The following is a 14,202-nucleotide window of genomic DNA, read 5'->3' as shown; positions in this document are numbered from 1 at the left end:
CAAGTTTGGTTATGTTTCTGTAGGAACTGAATTTATATCAGTTTATGATAAAATTGCTTCTATCATATGTCATTTCACTTAAAGTCGAAATTTCCACAAATATGTCGACAGTATTAAGTGAGGATAGCTTGACAGAGTAATCATGAGTCTTTCTTTACTAGTGAGAGCCACATCAATATTAACATCAGGATTCAAAACATACCCACTGTACCGGTCATCTGTGGCCTGCGCATGTTTTGCTTGGCTTGCACATAAACTTAAATATGAGGCTGGAAGTCTTTGGATGGTATATGTACTCTACAGTTTGCTGCAATTCCTTCTTACCACTCATTTGTGTCAACTTGTCCTTGCAGGTATTTGGGTGTGGGACCTTTGATTTAGATCAATTTCTATCACAGAGCTTTACCTGTACTTGTCTCAGAAAATTTTACATTTTCATACGGCAATCTCTTGAAACTTTCTCAATTTTCAGCCATAATAAATTAACGTAGCATAATTCAAGTAGTACAAATATAATTCAAAGTAAAAAGATGAAAAAGCCAGTATTTTTCTTAAGTATTACAAATGGTATAAGTTACAATGGTATAAGTTTAAGTGATACTGTTATTTTTTTTGCTGAGTGACAATTCACCATCAATGATATACTTTGATAGTTGTCTGGAGGTTCCTCTGTCTACTAAAAATGGAGCTACCATATGACCCAGCAATTCCACTCCTAGGGATCTACCCAAAGGACACAAAAACATTGATTCAAAAGAACACCTGCACCCCTATGTTTATAGCAGCACTATTTACAATTGGTAAAACCTGGAAGCAACCCAAATGCCCCAAAATAGATGACTGGATCAAGAAGATATGTGTATATTCCATATACACAATGGAATATTATTCAGAAATCAAAAAAGATAAACTCATGCCATTTGCAGCAACGTGAATGGAGCTAGAAGGAATTATCCTCAGTGAAATAAGCTAGAAGGAGAAAGAAAAATACTGGATGGTTTCATTTATAGCAAGAATACAGGGGACTAAATAAGACATCAGTGTAAAAAAATAGCAGTACAAACACAACAAATCAAAAACAGACAATTACAAATCAGAGACATCCTGCAGGGGAGGAGGAGGGAGAGGGATCAGAGGGAGGGAAGGAGGAGCTCAGTGTACTGAGGTGATGATGCACGGGTGCATTGGTGAAGGAAACTCTATGGGGACAACACCTGAGGCGGTGGGGGGAAGCAAATATTGTTTAAAACTGAACAATGATGTAAAAAATGAACAAATTATTAAAAAATTTAAAAAAACAAAAACAAAAAAATTGATATACTTTCATATCCTTTCCTTACTGAAGGCAATTTGATTTCATTAGTCATTTGATTATACTGATACTATTATTTTGTCATATTCAAAAGATATTTTACTTTTTCCTAAAATTTGTATGTAATACAACAATAAAAATCTGAAAACAATTTTTCATAGTTATTGGGCTCTGGATATTATAATTTCTAAAAAAGTCCATATGATTTTAAAGTCATACTTCGTATGCAAATTTATATATGCTGGAAAAAAACATGAAATATGTGCGAATTGTAATAACTATACTGTATGAGGGCCTCTCTGGTGGCACAGCGGGTTGAGCACAGTGCTATGAAGCTGTTCGCAGCTTCTGTAGCGCGGGTTTGATTACCAGCCGGCAAGGGAGATATCTACATGGAGCAGCAGATCTCTCCTGTCTCGCCCGCTGCTCTCCTCAGCAGTGCTTCGGTCCATCAGCCTGTTCCGCTCCCTGCTCTGTCTCTGGTGAATCCTCTCACCCTCCTGCGCCTCTAGCCTATACCCCAGCTCTTGTATAAATAAAATAAATCTTTAAAAAATATAATTATAAGACCTCCCTAGTGGTACAGTGGGTTGAGCACTGCACTGTGAAGCTGTCCGCAGCCTCTACAACATGAGTTCGTTCCCCGGCCAGACAGGGAGAAATCCACATGGCGTGCAGACCTCTCCTGCCTCACCCGCTGCTCCCCTCCCCTCACCAGTGTCTTCAGTCCGTCTGCCTATTCTGTTCCCCGCTCTTGCTGGAGAATTCTCTCACCCTCCAACGCCTCTGACCTGTACCCCAGTTCCTGTATTAAAAAAAAATCTTAAAAAAAAACAACATAACCCTATCATTCTCATGCTTTGTATACAAGCTTAAATTTTAAAAGTAAACCTATTTAAAGTTATTTTACAAATGAAAAACTTACTATTTTATAGCATACTGTAAGAAAGTCCTTTAAGTAAATAAATCATTTAGATACAATGCAGAATTATTAGAAGTTTGTTTCTCAATCTCGAAACTCAAATTTAATCAAATACAACTTATAAAAAAAAATAAGGCCAACCAGGTATTTCTATAATACATGAAAGAGCTTCCATATTTTAGATCTTCAGGAAATAAAGGATTAAGGAAAATTAAACCCGAATGGTAGCTAAGGGAGGACCAGGATCAAACAGTATTTCAGAGGAAAAATAACATGCTCAATATTTTCCCCACTCTCTTGTCTAAGCACACAGCTAAGAAGGGCTGGCAAATGTTAACTACAAATGCTAGTTGCCAATTTTTCTTTTATGCTCAGCATACATAGGTCTTTTATTCCATTGATTCAGTGTGTAAAACTGAAACTGCCCAAAATATCTGATTGAAGAAATTGTAACTTTCAAGACAAATATTTGAGTTGTACTAGTTTCCTGTATTATACAAAAACTATATCACTTAAATATGTTCACTTTTAAAAACCATATCCTTTAGTGATTTCCCCATAAAGTATCTCATTTAAGACAATTTTTCCAGCTAAAGGTCCAGTTGTTTTGGACTAGTCAGTATCCAAAGAATAAGAAAATTTCACACTACTTTCCTGCATGACATATATGAGGGCATGAATCTTACCCAAACACACACGGCCAGTTCCATCCAACGTAAGGCCTTCAGGGCACTCACAATGAAAAGATCCCTTGCTATTGACACAGTGTCCATTTGGACAAACTCCAGGGAACACCTCACACTCATTAACATCTGCAGGAAAATGAAGCAAGCAGAGGGATGAAGATGTTATAAAGAGAAAAGTAGATATGGTTTTATTTCCTATATAACATATTCAATCTGCAACACAGTGTGGATTACTGGCATTAAGCAGAAATAGTCCACTGCATAGCCTCTGGGTTTCCTAAGTACAAGCTGTGAAAATTTGAAAATGACCACAGCCTTGTCCCTCCATGAAACAGCACAGACATGCTCCTGTGCCAGCTGTTCTGTGCCTTAAAGACTAGTGATATCCTCAGGAAAATTCACTCAACAGCATAAAGAGAAGATATGGGGTGTGTGTGTGTCGGGGCGGGGAGAGCACAACTTTGAGCTGTTTACAAGTAGTATTCTCAAACATTTGTTGACTACACTGAGTTTTTTATTGAAACCTCAAAGTTTTTGAAAATAACGAATATCTTCACAGTGTGAGAGTAAAAGCTAATTTAGTTACTGCCCTATAGCTTTACAGTATCATCCAAGATACACTCACCTTCACAAGTAACACCTTTAATCCTGGCAAACCCTCTTGGGCAAGCTGTATCTGTGAGAATGACAGGATACATTTTCATCTGATTACAGAAGAAATTACAACTGTGTAAAGTACGAGATGCAATATAGTGGAATCTTAAAAAAAGATTCTGCTGTCCTCTGTTCAGTTCCATGCAGCACAAGACATGCTGTGGTAAGTTCCTCAGTGTCGACCCACATTAAGAGTAACATAATTTTTCCTACAATTCCTTTATTTTTGCTTTCATATTGCCAACTGAATGATAAGTAAACAAATAAGATTTAAAGGAAAGAGATACCATGTTCTATTGGGCCACATATTAAAAGTATTATGTGGTAGTTAGATCCTAGCAGGTTCCCTTCCTGTCTAGACTATTCAGGAGGTCTGTTTACTATAAAAGAATCACACCAAACACCCAGTACAAAAAGTGGATAAAATGCACTAGAAAAGACAACACTGCAGGGAGGGAAGTGGTCTTATATTCACCCTTGAGGGAGTTTTCCAACAAGAAGCCCAGAAACTCTCCTACCTAGTTCGCACCGCTCACAGGGGCTCCCCCAGGCTGCACCGAGAGTAGCACAGCACTCTGATTTCAGGGTGGCTCCATTGATGTTCACCTCACAGCGGTTGTCCTGGATGTTGAGCCAACAGGTCCCTTTCAGGCTGTCTGAATAGGAAAGATAAGGATAAGGAGCTCTCATCTATGTACACATAGATGTGAGCACATGTACATATACATCATTTAAATATACTCTACTGTATACATGTTAGGCAAATATTGTACTATATATCTCACATGGTACTGTCACTGATACAGTAGTATCTATCGGCATTCTAGAGGCAGCTGCTGTTCCTCAATATTTTTTGCTAGGACTTACAAATATACTGCTTCACTATGACAAGGTCATTACTTAAATGAAAAAATATTTGTAAGATTTATTATGATAAATGGTTTAAGATTTTTATCAAATAAAATTCCTCAACTAATTTCCTTTTCTAGTTCATCACCAAATACACTACACGTGACTTCTGTTCTATCACAGAGAAGCCAGTATTTTTCTCCAACTGAAGATAATTATTTGATGAATAAGTTGAAAATAAGTCTGGAAGATAAAGAAAAATAACATCTTATGAAGCCACCACTAGGACATACAGGGAAATCTTTGATTTATTTTCTTTCAGTTCTTTTCATATATATATTATATACTTTCATTTCTAGTTCAAAAAGTAACACACTCTTATGCTAAACTGTTTGAAGAAATAGCAAAGAAATTTTAAAACTCACCTATAAGAAAAAAAAAAAAAAAAAACAGCAACGCACCTATAAGCCCACCACCTGGTGACAACAACTCCTAACTTTTAGTCTACGCCTCCATATCAAACTTAAGTTCCTTCTTAATCAACTGTTAATAACTGATTTTGAAGTCGTGACAGGAATCCAGTCAAAGTTGACATGGCAAATATGAATTGGGTAAAATAAATCATTTATCAAGTTTTCCTTCTAGAATCTTGACTGTTAATTAGTGTACACAGTATCACCATGGCTCTTGTTCACATGCAGATTTAAGTCTCCAGGTGTGTGCCTGGAGTCTGCATTTGATAAGCTCCTCAGGAAATATGTTAAAGGAGTTAACAAAACCTTAATTGCATATTGTGGCACAGACTTGGAAAACAAAAAAGAAAAAATTCATCTAATGCTATGGGCAGATAACATTTTACTGCTAAATTCAATAATAAAACCAAAACAAAACAAGAAACACAGAGAGGGATTTACAGTGAAACCGACAGGCCCATGTGGAACCAAGCTTACGAAGGGAGAAGTTGTAATTACTGATTCCCTATGGAACGCAATAGCGAGTAAGAGGAAAATTACCTACAACCCATCTCCTTTAGGGCTAAAACCAAACAACGGTCCTTGACTAGATACAGAAACTTACAGGCCAAGTATGTGGAGGAGGGACAGACAAGACACTTTGCTTTTTTCAGTCTGGAGATTCAGATTGGGTAATTTCAACCCGCAGATGAAAAAGACTTGCTCACCAGCATTTGTATCAGGCTCTTTAAAGGCTTACATCAATAAACTCCATAATATAGAGGAAAGGGGATGCTTGTGCAAGGCTACAATATAATTAGGTCTTTTAAGAATGGAGACTAATTACTGACTCTTTGGTAATTAGTAATCAGCAAATATTTATTGAGGTATTAACAGGCACTACTGTAAAGTTTTTCCGTGTATTAGCTTATATACTTATTAAAACAACCCCACAAGGGATTTACAGATGAAGCCAACAAAGTTACCCAAGATCACCCAACTAGCTTGGTGTCAGCATCAAGATTCAAAACAGCCTACTCTCATTCCAGAGCCCTCACTCTGTAACACCATGCTTCATGAAGCTGGTGTTGTATCAACAATTAAAAATTACAAAATGGGGTCTCTCCCAGGTGGCCTAGGGGTTAAGTCTCAGCACAATCACCACAGAGCACACCATGATGGCTTCAGTTTGATCCCCCACCAGGGAGAAAACGCACACATGGCGCAGCAGACCTCTCCTCTCGCCCATTAGCTCCCCTTAGCTGTGTATTTCAGGAAATCTGCTGCTCTGCTCCCCACTCTGTCTCTGGTTAGTCCTCTTATGCCCCACACCTCTGGCCGACAACCCAGTTCTTCTATGCAAAATAAATAAATATTTTTTTTTAAAATAAAAATCACAAAAATGCACTGACACACATGTATCCATCGTCTCCTACTCTTTTTTTTTTTTTTTTTGGTCACACACAAACCATGCAGATGTAGTTACATAGTCAGGGGTTGTTTAAGAACTCTGAAAATAATAAAGCAGTCTCTAGGGCATAAATGGGAGAAAGACTTACTTTATCTTGGGTGGTTAGAGAGGTACTGACTTATAACCTGACTAGAGAAAGGAAGGAAACAAAACATGAAAGGGAACCTGGGTGAAGAGAATTTTAAACATGCCAGAAAAGTTCTGACGTATGTTTTAAAAGGATTACCTGGAAGTTATGGGGAATATAGATTGTAGGGCAGAAAATATGAGAAAACAAATACAGTAATTATGAAAAGAAATACTGGAGACTAGGATTAGGGTTGTTAGTGATGATAAGTGGCTGAAATATGAATGAACTTCAAGTATAATCAGGAGGATTTACTGAGATTGAATGTACCCAAAGTTTTGGGGATTGGCCATTAGAAAAACGCAGTTAGCATTTGCTGAGGCAGAAATGATTTAGGCTGAAAGGTAGCAGCTGTGTTCTGGACACATTCAGTTTGTAATATCTATTAGACATCCAAATAGAGACACTGTGCAGACACTTGGAAAATACAAGTCTGAAGTTAGTGAAATAGTTGAGGATGGAGAGACAAATTAAGTGTCAATATAGTGAGCATCTAAATGTAAGTGTCGACAGAGAGACTATAATCCAAGGTCTGACCTTCATTTTGGAGGGGAGGAGAATATGGAAACTGAGTAAATGGGCTGGGAAAAAAGAGAAGGATGGAAATGAAAAATTTCTGGGGAAGGATGAGTGATGATTGTGCCAAATGCTGCTGATAGGTTGAAATGAGTAAAGAGAATAGCTCCTGTATTTGAATACAGGGAGGTCATTCTCCTTGTGTCCTGTAGTTTGAGGATAGAATGAAGACCTAGCTCAAGGATGAGGGAAATTGGTCTGGATCACATACAGCCAATAGAAGTGAGCAGTGTTATTCAGCAAAGATTAACCAAAATAACGGTTTCATTACATTTCATAATCTTCAACCAGAATAAAATAGTCTTTTTCAAGCAGTTTACAGAATAGTTTAGGATTAATTTGCATTTAGGAAGTTTGCAGAACAAATTCTAAATCTCTAAATATTCTCAATAGCTAACTAATTTACATAGGCTCTAACATTATTTTAAATTAGTAAATCATGTCAGGGAATTTTTATTCAGTTCTAAACTTAAAGACCTGAATCCTAAGAAAGAACCCTTTGCAAGCTAATCACTGATTAGAGCCACTGACAGTCATATTTTAAAAATTCACAATTTTTCTGGTGTATACGATTTTTTGCTTTTAAAATCATAATTCTGGTTTTAATGAAAAAAAGGCAAATGATGTCTAAAATTTCAAAATATTCAGTAAATTTCTTTCTGAGCAGCTGTAGGCTGCAATATCAAATTTTATCATGTGAATAAGTCATATAACACATTGGTTGAGAAAAAACATGTTTAGTTGTACAACATAATTGACTTTGAAATATAAAGTCTTTGTTCTGTTTGCATTAGTAAACATAAAGGTAAAGGTCAAAATAATAGAAGTCTTTATGATGAAGCAAAAACTAAAATATCTTTGATGCTCAAGGGGCATACAGTTTTAGGTTCCTGAGATATTAATTGACTAATGCTGAATTCATTTCCTTTGCATAATAAAATGACTCTGTGTGAGTTAGAAATTGTGGCTTAGCAAAAATATTTCTCCCTCACCAATCCAACCAGCACTTCCTCCCCACCCCCGCAACCAGGAATTCTATAAGAAAAAAAAGTAATGCCCCAGGCAGAGGGCAGTCTATTTCCTAATATGGGGAGCTGAGCAAGGCTCAAATTTCACCAGCTGTGGCATTTCCAAAGGAAGGTTTTCATGGATAATTGTGAACCTGGTCATTTTGCTTCATTTACCAAACAGGTACTCTAGCACCCAACTAAATACTATTAACATCAGACAAAATACCATGGTCTTTGGTAAATATTAAAGGGAACATTCACAATATCTAGATAACGATAATTGCAAATTTATTTGGTATTATGTAAAATGGAAATATCTTCCAATTTAGAAATATACATTTAGTTCACTTTAAAGGTGGACACTAGGGCCTCCTCAGTGGCACAGTGGGTTGAGCATAGCACTGGGAAGCTGTCCGCAGCCTCTGCAGCATGGGTTCGATTCCCAGCTGGCCAGGGAGCTACCTACATGGCGCAGCAGACCTCTTCTGTCTCACCCGCTGCTCCCCTCAGCAGTGTTTTCTGCCCACCTGCCTATTCTGCTCCCTGGTCTGTCTCTCTTGAATTCTCTCACCCTCTCGCATGCTGGCCTGTACCCCAGTTCTTGTATTAAAAATAAAATAAATCTTTAAAAAAAATTAAAAAAATAAAGGTGGACACCAGCTAATGAGATGATGTGTGAAATGCCTAGCCAATGGAGCCACAGACATTGGAAGCAGGAATAATTTACTGGGGCGGTTATTTCTCCTATATGTGATAAATTGTTCCTTACAATAACAGAGTACACTCTCTGAATTTATACATGTCCTATTGTCATTATCAACCAACCTTCAATGTCTTGACATATATTAAAATAAGTTTGTTGGGAAAGTCTGCAGTCTTTGTCCCCAGAGATTTCAAAAGTAAAAAATAGCTACCTTCTCTTTATGTGGTCCATAAATTTATGATTGATGGGGGAGGGGAGGAATAATAAATTCTTTCTTTGTGTTTAAAGTTTAAGCTCTTCAAGTTCTAGTCCTGTGATCTGAGTCCAAATTCTAACACATTTTTGTTTATCATTAAAGGTTGTTTAGAGAAAGCATGCAGCAGGAATTTGATTGTATCGATGCCTAAGGCATTTCTTAGGGTAATGAATATAAGTATGTGTATGGTATGGAAGTGCTTACAACTTAGAGCATAAAGCAACTACCTCCATGAAGGAAATACTGCCTAGAATCTAACAAAATTTAAGAACCTGACTAGTTCATGCTATTATGCTTACTCTTATCTCGATATTAAGAGAAAACAACATAAGTATTAGCACGCTACAAACATGCTCTGTGGAGCGAAGCTGAAACATCAGCACTGTGTATGAATCTTACCAATACAGATCAATCCTGTTGAGCTGAGTTTGCTGCCAGGAGAACATTCACAATTGAAAGATCCCAGGTTGTTTCTGCAGGCTCCATTGACACACGGGTTGCTTTCACATTCATTTATATCTACAATCCAGAAGGAAAAGATTCTGTTAGAATTGCCATGTGTTTCTGGAAAATATTATTCCAACAAGCCATGCTATGCCAGAATGTCTGGTAAACTTGGCTCTTGTAATTTTAATATGGATCTCTGAGGCATAAAGTGAATGGGGAATGGAGACATGCATTTTATAGCGTGGATACACATCTACAAGACTGGGGAGTCAGGACCACAGCAATCCGTCTATTTTGAAAAAGTTTTGTACATGAATCTCCTTTACTACAGCTTGACATAAATTGGATTAATTTCCCCTATAATAAGATGTAATTGTCCTGTGGGACATCTTAAGTCTGATTCCTCGGAAAGCAACATATTCCCAGGTGCAGTGTGCTGTACACAAACAAAGGTTGACTGTTTCTGTCATTTATGGTTCTGTGAGGTTTTGAAAGGATTAAAAAGCATCTATTTGAGACAAAATATCACAATGCTGGTTTTAATTCCAAACTCCTGAATACAAATCAGGAAATAACTGAAACTTTAATGCTGGGTGTTGCATTCTCCTCCAGCCCCATCTACCTTCCTCTCTCTTTATCCTGTTCACATGTACAAGTTTACTGTGGAGAGTTTTTGTAAAGCACAATTGATTCTGGTGACATCAAAATGAGAAAAACCTTTAATTATTCTAAATAGACCTTTATTACCATTAATCTGATTTGAGTCCTAAATGAAATTATACTAACATAATCTAAACACTTCCTGCTGATAGTCAGGAGTAAAGGGAATTAGAGAATGCCTCTTTCCTCAAGTTATAATTAAAAGAATGTCAAACCAATAAAGTTAAATAATTTAACACACGAGTTAATTAAAAATAAATACAAGCTTTGGTTAAAGTACTAGAACCAATATAGAAGAATGACTTTCAATATAAATTCAACCACTCATTTAAAGGAGTGGTAAACAGATTTCTTTTTGAACTTGGCTAATTATCCAAAACAGGTCTACATGCCTCAAGACATTTTTTTGTTGAACACTAGGGTTTCCAAGTTCACCAGAATACCTTTTTTCTAACCTCTCTTTGAATTAAATATAAAATACTATGGGGAAGAAAATGTACAAAGAAATAACCAAGAGACTGCAATGGTTACTTCTGAATATCTAAAGTCAAATATAAATCAACTGGTCCTGAAAAGACAGGATGCACTGTTACTTTTCAAGTCAGTAGACTTGAAATGCAAGTTTAAAAAGCAATGTGGAAAATAGGTATGTTCTTTTTTATTTTAAAGATTTATTTTTTATTTATGCATACAAGAGCTGGGGTACAGGCAAGAGGTGTGGGGGTATAAGAGGATTCACCAGAGACAGAGCAGATTGACCAAAGTACACTGCTGAGGGGAGCAGCGGACTAGTCAGGAGAGGTCTGCTGCGCTATGTGGGTAGCTCCCTGGCCGGTATCAAACTGGTGCTGCAGTGGCTGTGGATCGCTTCATAGGGTATATCTTAACCCCTTGTACCACCAGGGAGGCCCAGGTATGTTCTTTTTTGTACTTCAAAACTACTATGGAAGAGTCAGATACTAATTTAATTCATGAAGTGGAAATCGTATGAAGAATATGAATACATCTTTCAGATTGTTTGTACCAAGAAAGCCTCTAATAAAAGTATAAAAATTAAAAAAAATACAAAACCAGGTTTGTAAATCAGTACATATTTGGAATGAAAACATCTAGATATTCTTTCAGTAAAAACATGGGGAATCAGATGGCAAAAAAAGGAAGCTGATAAATAATCTGTGGGCAGACTATGTATAATTCATCTATTAATTTCATTTGTACAAAGGTCCCCCTAAAGAAAAAAGTATCACATAATTTCTAAATCCACATTTTTTAAACTTTTTTTTAAATCCACATTTTAAATCAAGAAATTATAAACTTAAAAACTATAAACACATGCAGTGACAGGTACAAATATCAAATGTTTAATTTTTCTTTAAATACAATGTTTTTATGTTGTAAATGTCATGGAACCAGGAATTGAAACAGTTCACTGTACATTCCTGGAAATAAACTTCAAAGCACATCTGGTTTACATTTAACTAGTTATGTCACTGGAAACACAATCTAAACCACAGTGCATGCTGTAAAAATTTTAACTTTCACAGACTCTCAAAGCTCAAACAAAAAACAAAATAATTTTTTTGTAACTTCAGTCTGAAATATCAGAGGAACTTTATTATTACTGTTATGTATTATTTATTTGAAATAGCCTGTTGAAAACATGAATGACAAGCAAAATTAGTGAATATAGCAAATATATACAAAGAAAGAGTCTGCAATGAATCTGCTAATAATTCCCTGTCTAGTCTTTGGAAATTAGTTTAGAAAGAATAGAGTGAAGAGAACTGCTTCAGGCAGATAAATTTACTGTGTGAATGTAATGGTGGAAATAAGGAGGAGACCCAAGGGAAAAAAAAATATCCACGGCCTTCAGGTCTACCTTTTGGCAAAACACTTAATAAAATGCAAATAACAATGTAGAAATAACAATTATCTGGTTAGGTTTCTCATGATAAATCATTTTTACTTCCAGCAATGTCACAAAGTTAGAGTCAAAATATTTTTCTATATTTCTCTATTATTTACATAACCATGAACTTCTTTCTTATAAATAACAGACACAAAGCATATTTCATATAAATGAAAGGTTTCATATTTATCGGAAATAATTACCCTTTGGACAAAGTAAGTCAAAAATAGTATTTCTGAATGGCACATATTAAAAATCTAGCAACAACAAATGTTGACAAGGTAATGAAAAAGAAACTCTTCTACACTGCTAGTGGGAGTGTAAACTGGTCCAACCACTATGGAAAGCTGTGTGAAGGTTCCTCAGACTACTGAAAATGGAGCTACCATATGACCTAGCAATTCCACTCCTAGGATGTGCCCAAAGGACACAAAAACATTGATTCAAAAGAACACCTGTACCCCTATGTTTACTGCAGCACTATTTACAATAGGTAAAACCTGAAAACAACCCAAATGCCCAAAAATAGATGACTAGATCAAGGAGATGTGGTATGTATACACAATGGGATACCATTCAGCAATCAAAAAGATAAACTAATGCCACTCACAGCATCATGGATGGAGCTAGAAGAAATTATGCTCAGTGAAATAAATCAGAAGGAAAAAGAAAAATATTGGATGGTTTCACTTACAGGAGGAATATAGGGGAACCAAATAAGGCATCAGGGGAAAAATAATAATACAAAACAAAACAAAACAAAAACAAACAACTATAAACCAGCAACATCCTGAAAGGGGTGGGGGAGGGATCAGGAGGATGGAGAGAGGACGAGGAGCACAGGGGACTGTGGTAATGGTGCACGGGTGAATTGGTGGTGGAAATTCTATGGGGACTACACCTGAGGAAAAAAAGCAAACATTATTTAAAAATGATAGTGATGTAATATTAATATATATATATAAAAGTAATAAAAAAAGTCTTTCTAACTCTCATTGATGATTTGGTATTAATGTGCCTAATATGTATGTAATCATCCAGTGTTAGACTAATAAATACCATTTGCTTCTACTGTTCAATTGTCATGTAAGCAAGCACATTCTGGCCTTTTATTTATTCTTTAGTATTTTGCCTTTAGTATTCTCCAACTCAAGATGATTGTTAAAACGTAAAGACTATGTATAATGTCATGGACAATTTGGTATGCAAACTAAACTTAGACCAAACTGTATCAAAGACTCCATCCATCTAGTTCTCTACCATGTGTCACTCCCTCAAAAGTACCAAAGGCTGTGGCTTTGGACAGAGAAATCATCAGCATAAATCAAAATGATATCCTAAACGGTTGTTGCTTTCAGAGTTTCTCGGCATTTAACAGAAGATTATCATCTATCAAACAAGAGTTAAAAGTGATAATGGGATGTGGGAAGGAAGTATGGAAAGTCAGTAATAAGGAAAAACACAAACTTTGAAAATCCCTTCTCCCACTTTCAGCAAACTCACCAAGGAAATGTGGCCAGGACACTTTTATACAAAATGTGTTTCTCAGAGGAATTTTAAAGGATAACAAGTGTTGGGGGGAGGGCAGTGAGAGTGGGTGCTAGTAAATATTCAGTTAAATACATTTAAGAAGTCTGAGCTATATCATAGGCTGCAAATAATAAACGTACCCAAGTCATCAGTTATCAGTATCTTCTAAATGAGCAGGGCATACTAAAGTTCATGCCCAGGACCTATGGACTGACTATTTCTGAATTATAGTGTGTGATTTATGAACACCACCACCCTCTGCAAGAAACAGAACAAAGAAATATAGCGGTGATGGACTTACACCAGAAACTGAACATAGTTGCTCCTAAACTCTTACCACATGACCTCCACTTTCCATGTTAAAAAAAAAAAAAAAAGCCTAAGCTAGTTTAAAAAGAAATCTTTTATATCTTATTTGAAAAATATTCAAAACTCTTTTAAGTTTTACTCTCCGTTGATCATAGAAAAGATGAACTTTAAATAAATACTATAATTGGATAAGAAATGAATGCTGTTCTTTGAGGAGCTTCTGGAAAAGCTAGTAGATGACAGGGGAAATGGTTGTCAGAACTAAGTTTAGAAAAATGCATTTTATGCTGAGGTTTTATTTTTGTTTCCCTTCAGGCTAATTACTGTTT

At 36.2% G+C, this 14,202-nt stretch overlaps 1 protein-coding gene across 3 annotated transcripts in view; it reads right to left on the bottom strand.

Annotated features, from left to right (window-relative positions):
* FBN2 (fibrillin 2) overlaps window positions 1-14,202 on the bottom strand; it is a 277,965-nt gene that overhangs the window by 72,478 nt on the left and 191,285 nt on the right. For all 3 annotated transcript variants that reach the window (XM_037509420.2, XM_037509419.2, XM_054694452.1), the window contains exons 20-23: window positions 9,418-9,537; window positions 4,093-4,230; window positions 3,546-3,596; window positions 2,921-3,046 (exon numbers count right to left, since the gene is read on the bottom strand). In XM_037509420.2, coding sequence (XP_037365317.1) covers window positions 2,921-3,046; window positions 3,546-3,596; window positions 4,093-4,230; window positions 9,418-9,537 — 435 coding nt within the window. The remainder of the gene's footprint in view (window positions 1-2,920; window positions 3,047-3,545; window positions 3,597-4,092; window positions 4,231-9,417; window positions 9,538-14,202) is intronic.

Source organism: Talpa occidentalis, unplaced genomic scaffold (genome assembly GCF_014898055.3).
Source record: "Talpa occidentalis isolate TD23 unplaced genomic scaffold, MPIMG_talOcc4v2.1 talOcc4.13, whole genome shotgun sequence".
NCBI lineage: Eukaryota > Metazoa > Chordata > Mammalia > Eulipotyphla > Talpidae > Talpa > Talpa occidentalis.
This window is presented reverse-complemented; position numbering and strand designations above follow the sequence as displayed.